The 8,217-nt window shown below is 45.9% G+C and overlaps 1 protein-coding gene across 1 annotated transcript; it reads left to right on the forward strand.

Moving 5' to 3' along the window:
* Nucleotides 1-402: 402 nt before the first annotated feature.
* EIF2B2 (eukaryotic translation initiation factor 2B subunit beta) lies at nt 403-6,937 on the forward strand. The gene is made up of 8 exons (XM_065941260.1): nt 403-632; nt 737-857; nt 1,018-1,166; nt 2,098-2,261; nt 2,899-2,994; nt 3,901-4,038; nt 5,059-5,125; nt 6,385-6,937. Exons 1-8 carry the CDS (start codon nt 470-472, stop codon nt 6,540-6,542), a joined length of 1,056 nt encoding a protein of 351 aa, XP_065797332.1. The 5' UTR covers nt 403-469; the 3' UTR covers nt 6,543-6,937.
* The last annotated feature ends 1,280 nt before the right edge of the window (nt 6,938-8,217 follow it).

Here is an 8,217-nt window from a genome sequence, read left to right on the forward strand (position 1 = left end):
CATTATAATGGGGCGTCTGCCCTAGGGGGAGCGGACCTGGAGCCGCACTCAGGTCGTCACCGAAGCTGAGGGACCGGCAAGTAGGCCTGCAACTTCTCCAGCGTAGCCTCGGGAAGTGGTAGGGGCCTTTCAGACTGGCTGTTTCCACAGCAACGGGACTAGCCACCCTCTTATGGCGTCTACCGTCACGTCTTCAGTGATCGAGAAGCCAGGAAAGGACACTTCCAGCCTTCTAACCTCCGAGGCCCGCGGACGCTTGGCGGTAAACGTAACACATCGAGTTCCAAGAGTCTGATTGGCTCTGTCGGGGTGGGGGGCGGGAGTTAGCAGAGAGGGGCGTGGCCCAGCCTTCTCCCAAGGGTGAGTTTTTTTTTCCTAGCAGAGCGGAAGCCGACCTCTCCTGCCCCGGAAGTACAAGCTCGGAGATCTGCCAGGTGTGGACTCCGCCGGCAAGGCGGCTTCTTTCGAGATGCCAGGGGCAGCCGCCAAGGGCTCGGAGCTGTCCGAGAGGATCGAGAGTTTCGTGGAGGCGCTGAAGCGGGGCGGCGGGCGGCGCAGCTCCGAGGACATGGCCCGGGAGACTCTGGGGCTGCTTCGCCGCATCATCACGGACCACCGCTGGAGCAATGCAGGTGAGGCAGGCCTCGCCCCTTTCTGATCCCGATCCCCAGGCGGAAAGTCGTCCAGGCCCCACGCCGCGCGCTTCTCGCCCTCACCTTTTCTCTTTGGGCTGTAGGGGAGCTGATGGAACTGATCCGCAGAGAAGGCCGGAGGATGACGGCCGCGCAACCCTCAGAGACCACCGTGGGCAACATGGTGCGGAGAGTGCTCAGAATCATCCGGGAGGAGTATGGCAGGTCAGGCCCACATCCTGAACCGGGGCTTGGGCCCAGTGAAGCTTTTTGCGCGGGCCCCTCTCTCCCCCTGCTTGGAGCCTTTGTTGGAGCTGAGCAGCTGTCGTTACTTAAATGACCACATCTCTTCCCCCAACTCCTCTGGGTCTTGTTGCCTTCGTAGACTCCACGGACGCAGCGACGAGAGCGATCAGCAGGAGTCTCTGCACAAACTCTTGACATCCGGGGGCCTGAGCGAGGATTTCCGTTCCCATTATGCTCAACTCCAGTCCAACATCATTGAGGCAATTAATGAGCTGCTGGTGGAACTGGGTGAGTCCTGATCCTTAGGTGGACAGGACAAGTTGCAGGCAGATGAGGGAACAGAAGACCCTGGAAGATGTTCATAAGCAGAGATGGGAGATAACCAGTCTTCTGGTTCTCAGAGGTTTGCCCTCATCCTGATTAAGAACGACTGGAATAGGTGGCAAGACTAAGATAACCCTCTCTACATTTCTTTACAGACTGACCCCACTGCAAATCCACTGTGTCAGAGGCTGTTTGAGAAGAGCTTTTATTTTTTAAGATGAACCTCTGAAAACCACAGTTGTTAAACCCTTTTTCACTCAACTTCTTGAAATTTTACAGACAGACACACACATACATACCCATATGCATACACACAAGCCACTTCTATCCCCCCTGTCTCTGTGACCTAGGAGACCAGATATTTATTGCCCTGAGTGTTTCCAGGAAAGGAAGAAACTGGGTCTGTCTGTGCGATGAGCTGCTTGCACTGAGCTGCTGCTTCCAAATTCCTCCCCTGTTTTTCTTCTGTGTCCTCCCTGTCAGATGGAGGCGTTGTGGCCACCTTTTGGAGGAGGAATTCTTTTAGAGGGAAGCTCTGTTTACCCTACTTTCAGCACTTTCAATTTCATGGGACATTTCTTGCCTAAATTCATTGTCTTCAAAGTCAGTTGTAAAGAACTAGCTTTGGGGCGGGCTAGGGGTGAGGGGAGTAAGTTGATGAGTACGGGTACTGCTGGGCAAGACGGTCGGCTGAGAGCTTGAGAGATAGAAAACCCTGGAGGCAGGGGCTTTTAAGGCAATAGGACACTTCCTGTTTAGTCCATTGACCATGTGTTACCAGGCTCTGCTAGGTGGGCAGTGTACAAGAAGGGCACACATCCCTTTCTATTCTCTCTCATGTCTGTGTTATAGCATGGCTGTGTCATATTTTCCATGCAAAACTGGCTTCTTGCAGAAGGGACAACGGAGAACATCGCAGCCCAGGCCTTGGAGCACATCCATTCCAATGAGGTCATCATGACCATCGGCTTCTCCCGCACAGTGGAGGCGTTCCTCAAAGAGGCCGCCCGAAAGAGGAAATTCCATGTCATCGTGGCAGAGTGTGCACCTTTCTGTCAGGTATGGGGACTGCTGGAGCTGCTAAGAAAAATTTAAAATGAGGAGAGAAGGAGAGGTCGGTGGGCTCCATGCCGTCTTTGAATTGATGCGATTCAAACCTTGAGGAGATAGAGTAAAACATTTAAGAGAATTTCACGTTGTTGATCCTGTGGACATTCTTAAAGTATTCATTTAAGGAAGTTGAGTGAACTACTTGGCCTAAGAAAAGATAAGCATTAGTTCTTTCAGAAATCAGAATAGGGTAAATAACCTTGGGGATGACTGATGCTTGGTCTGACCTCACTCAGTCTTCAGGTAAATAATAGGTCTCCAGAAAGGAAATATGTAAGGATGCAAGGATGTTGTAAAATAATGAGCCAGGAGCTGTCCTGTGCCCTCTGCCCAGTTACACAAGCAAGTTGTATTTCCAGTTCTGTGCCTGTCCCAGCACTGCTGGGGAGTAATAAACATTAATTAGCTTCCCCTGGGCTTCCTGCCGCTTCCCAGAGAACACCTACCAGATGAGTTAGTTACCTGTTGGAAGTTGCATGTTGGGTATGCCCAGTGTCACACAGTCTCCCAGATCTAGTTATGTTTGAAAGCTTTTTCTCTCTCTCCCACTCTTCCTGTCAGCGTCAGCCTTTGTCTCCAAATGCAGGGTCACGAGATGGCAGTCAATTTGTCCAAAGCAGGTATTGAGACAACTGTCATGACGGATGCTGCCATTTTTGCTGTTATGTCAAGAGTCAACAAGGTGGGTGCATTTGAGTTATATTATGTCAAATTTATGAAGATTATACTTTAAAATATTAATATCTGCCCCCCTCCCTGGCCCCAATATCTATAAGAAGAGTGGAGAGTTTCTAGTACCTTTTGAAAACACATACATACATGGACCTTTTAAATCTCTTATTCTATTAATATTGATTCCCCCCTCTTTATTCCTCCCTTGGCTGCTGCTGCTGCAAAGTTGCTTCAGTCATATCCGACTCTGTGCGACCCCATAGATACCAGCCCACCAGGCTCCCTTGTCCCTGGGATTCTCCAGGCAAGAATACTGGAATGGGTTTTCAATTCCTTCTCCATTGCGTGAAAGTGAAGTCGCTCAGTCCTGTCCGACTCCTAGCGACCCCATGGACTGCAGCCTACCAGGCTCCTCTGTCCATGGGACTCTCCAGGCAAGAGTACTGGAGTAGGTTGCAATTTCCTTCTCTGTCCTCCCTTAGAGGCACCTCATTTTGATTAAAGGATTGAAAGGAATGAAATAGGACTAAGCTAATCATGTCAGCATGTTAGAGATCTGGTAGAGAGCTGCCCACTTCTGCTCAGAGAGCTTGGTAGTGGTGGATGGTAGAAGAAAGGCTTCCCACTTCTCAGGAGGTGTGGCAGATAGATTTCCAGCAGAGAAGACAGGGCTAAGAGCAATAAACACTGTAGTTTTCTGTCCTGTACTGTGTTCATTTTTCCCTTGGGAATCCACTTTTATGCTAGAACTCGTGGTCTGAACCTAGAATCCCTTTCCTTGTCCTGGTGTGTGACCCCCACGCCCACCCCCTGCTAATTGCCAAGACCGGGGGCTAAGCATTCAGGCGCTCATGCCCAATGGCCTGTTGAAGGCTCTGTTCTCAGGATGGCTCGCTTCTTTCTTCCTGTCCCAAAGGTGATCATTGGCACAAAGACCATCCTGGCCAACGGTGCCCTTCGAGCTGTGGCCGGAACTCATACTCTAGCACTGGCAGCAAAACACCATTCCACCCCACTCATTGTCTGTGCGCCAATGTTCAAGCTTTCCCCACAGGTATGTCTGTCTGTCTCTAGCCAACAGAAGGAAGTCAAAGTATAGGTTTGAACTCTTTAACCTTCAACCTTCTCACTCTGGGACTTCTCTTTTTCTGCATTTACTCAGTGGATTAGACCCAGTGGAGACTGGAAAAGGTCACCGTAGTCTTGATCCAGGAAGAGCCATTGATAGTTACAACCTTTCAGCTTTAGGAGGTCAAAATTGTAAGGTCAGGATAGCATGTAGTTGGGGAAGGCCCTTTGTCTACATTGCCACCACTCCCTTGTCACCCTGACCATTTCTGAAAATGCCAAGCAAGTTGAAACTAGAAACATAGAATTGGTTTTTATTTGTCATAATTCCAGGAACTGTATTCTGTAGCCTGAACACAAGCAGTTACTAAGTAAAGAGTCATTTTACCAGTGATAGAAACTACTTGCTTTGAAAATAACAGCCTATCTATAGGTGTCTTCTTTATTAAAAAATTGAAGTGATATTCACATAATACACAGTTAACCATTTTAAAATGTACAGTTCAGTGGCATTTAGTACATTCACAGCATTGTGCAACTACCACTCTTTAGTTTCAGAATTTTTTCATCATCCCAGAGAAACACTCTGTACCCATTAAGTAATCACTCCCTTCTTTCTTTTCCCCATCTCCTAGTGATTGCTAATCTGCTTTGAGTCTCTATGGATTTGCTTAATTTTGATATTTCACATAAAAGAAGTCATACAGCATGGACCCTTTTGTTTCTGATTTCTAAATACTCTGGGAGTTCATCTGAGTTATAGCACGTACTTTGTTCCTTTTTTGTGACTGAATAATGTTCTGTTGTATGGATATGCCACAATTTAATCATCCATTCATCTGTTGATCAGCATCTGGGTTATTTCTACCTTCTGGCTTTTGTAAGTAATGCTGCAATAAGCCTTTGTAATCAAGTGTCTGGATGTCTTTTTATTTCTCTTGGGTGTATACCTGAAAGTCAAAGTGTCAAATCTCTCTTTTTCTCTTCCTAATTTTTCCTTTTCCAGTTCCCCAATGAAGAAGATTCATTTCACAAGTTCGTGGCTCCTGAAGAAGTCCTGCCTTTCACAGAAGGTACAGAAGTTGCTTGAATGTGTATGGCACACGAAGTTGGTGTGTTTTGGATTTTTGTATATATTTGTTTTGGTCTTTTGGTGGTCAATGGGATTGAATGTCGTTGGGCTGTGTTTTATTAATCATACTTCTTGTGGGGACTGTTCTCTTTAGCAACTTAGAGTGTTTGCGGACCTGACCTAATGCATGTTCATTTTCTTCTGAAACTAATATATTTTAGCTGAGTTATGGGGACCATGTGGGGTTGGATCACCCAGCATTGACTGGGATTGGCTTTGCAAGTTGAGATACAGGCAGCAGCCCAATCAGAAAGTGTACTTGATTTTGGTTGCTGCAGGGAGTCATTTTGGTGATGTGACTGCTAAAGGAAGCGGGGTCTGAAATGTTACTTATAAAACTTGCCTGTAGTCTGGACACTTGTGTGTTGGGGACCTTTTCTCTTCTTCTGAAGGCAGCAGCTTTGCTCAGTGAACTTGCTGCCTCATCAACAGTTTGCATGGTCTTTAACATCCTCTGGGAGCAAAACAGTACCTGGAGTGCTGATTCTTCTTGGAAATTTAATAACTTCACCATTTATTCAAACATTCATTCTTTCAAGAACGATTTATGACTCGAGCACCCACTGTGTATCCAGCACTATTTCAGGCACTAGGAATATAACAGTGATTAACACAGATGGGCCCTGCTCCCCCAGAGTTTAAATCATGTTGCAAAAGACAGACAAGAATATGTCAGGGCATGAAGTGTTTTAGGAAGAAAATACGGATGATATGATGGAAAGTGACTAGGGGGCTACCTTAGACTGGGGAAGGGACTTAATGAGATGGCATTTCAGCTGATTCCTGAAGGAATAGAGCCTGCCACGTGAAGGTGAAGGAAAGAGTTTTCCAGATGTTGGTGCAAAAGACCCGAGTTAGGTACATGCTTAGCCAGGTGGAAGAAGATGGCCATGTGGCTGAAGAGTAATGAGCAAGAGGGAGAGCGATTTGGCCTATAGTGTAGTGCAGTGGAGAGGGCCCAAATCTTGACAGCTGCAATCCCAAATTTGAAACTTTTTTGCCTTTCTATGGGAAGGTATTGGAGAGTCGTAAACACAGGGCAGATCATGATCAGACGTCTTTTCTTCTGGTTTATATTTTGCTACAGCTTCCCTTCCTTGGGGTGGCAAGTATCCCTGGGTTATTGAGCCTAGAATCCATGAGATACTTATTAGAACAGGAGCCTTGGTTTTGTCTTTAGCTCGTGTGATTGCCTTTCAGGGGACATCTTGGAGAAGGTCAGTGTCCATTGCCCCGTGTTTGACTACGTCCCTCCAGAGCTCATTACTCTGTTTATCTCCAACATTGGTGGGAATGCACCTTCCTACATCTACCGCCTGATGAGTGAACTCTACCATCCTGACGATCACATCCTATAACCGCCACTCATCCTAAGCAGAAGCTGCTTAGGCAAAGACAGAACAGAGAGGAGATTTCTGTGCCACGACTGAAATGCATCTTCCTTGTAATGGGGGAGCAAAGAAGAGTCAGCCTTAGAAAACTTGATACTGTTTCCTGCCGTTTCGGTCATCCCATAACTGAGATGCATCTCCAGGACTGTTCTTTGCCTCTTGGATCTTACAGAGCCAGCAGAGCTTGATCTCTTGATTTCGGAGCCTCTTAGTGACTTGGAGTATCTGTTTCAAGAACTTAAACTTCTGGTTCAGTGGTGTTTTAAACACAACACCGAAGACTTGCTGGGCTACAGGTTTTTGCTCAGAAATGACTGCCACACCTTTTCCGAGGCCGTGCCAATAAAAGCTGCTTGAAGGTTCCTGAGTTGGTTTATTTATTGTTCTGCTCCGACTGAACTGCCTGAAACAGCAGCAGCAGAGCCCTTTGGTGTTTTCATAGAGGGCAGTAATTAGAGGTAACAGCCTGAAACAGAAATTCAGATGAAAGTATTTATGATTTCCTTTATAACTCACTGGAAATGGTCCCAAACAACTCGTTAATAATCCAAGACAGTGGTTCCAAAATCTCTGATCATCAGAATCATCTGGGAGCTTAAGAAAATATACAATCTCAGCCTTCATCTCAGACCTACTGTGTCTGATCTCTGGGTTGGCTTAGAGTGTCCTGGGAATATGCTTAGAGTGTCCCGGAAAAGGACCCCCTCGTGAACTATTAATAGAACTGCAAATTGGTGCAACCTTTTCCAGGGAAATTTTCAACCTTCTAGATTTATTTTTGCAAGCACAGAGAGACATAGGCAAGAATGTCCATTGTAGCAGCTGTAATGTCACAGCCTAAGGGTCCAGCAATATAGCATTTTGTATTCTGTTAGTTAAAAACAAGAAAGGTTTTTAAATGTGACCTACTTGATGTTGTATACATTGCAGTAGAGGTTTCAAAAGGTGACTTGAGATCAGTGTCTAGATTAAAAACATTTTGATTGATTCATCTGGTATTTAATTTGAATTAGTTACCAGTATTTTAAAATCTGGATGTTACACATTAGATAAATTCAGATTTCTTCTATCTCCTGAAGATTTGGTGAACTCTGGGCCCACATTCCCAAATGGCAACAATTTGACTATAGGTGGATAGCTTCTAATTCTAGTAAATGGGAACCCCGTTTTCTACAATTCCAAGCCAGGTTCGCAAAACTCATTTATATTGTCTGCTGAACCCTTATGGGCATCTGAGTTGTGACCCTTGTGTTAATGCATGGGATAGCTATATAAGCAAGTCTATTTTATATTCTATTAACCAAAAACAAGCTGGGGAAAAAACCAAGCTGCAGAGCAATCTGCATGAAATGACCCTTAGCTCCTTAAAACAAATTATGTGGATGCACAGGATAAAAATCTGGAAGAATTAACACCAAACTGTGGCAGGCAGGATAGTTTCTGATTTTATTTAGGATATTGTTTCTATTCTTCATGTGTGCTACTTTAGTGATTTATGTTTTCAAAAAGCCTCCTCAGGTCAGATGATCTGGATGCCATGTTTGGGAAGCATGGTGCAAATCAAACTTCTTCTCAGGGCCAAGATCCCCCGAGTGTGCAAGGGAACCCCCCTGGGATGCTTGTCACAAAGTCAACCTCTGGC

Source organism: Muntiacus reevesi, chromosome 7 (assembly GCF_963930625.1).
Source record: "Muntiacus reevesi chromosome 7, mMunRee1.1, whole genome shotgun sequence".
Lineage (NCBI taxonomy): Eukaryota > Metazoa > Chordata > Mammalia > Artiodactyla > Cervidae > Muntiacus > Muntiacus reevesi.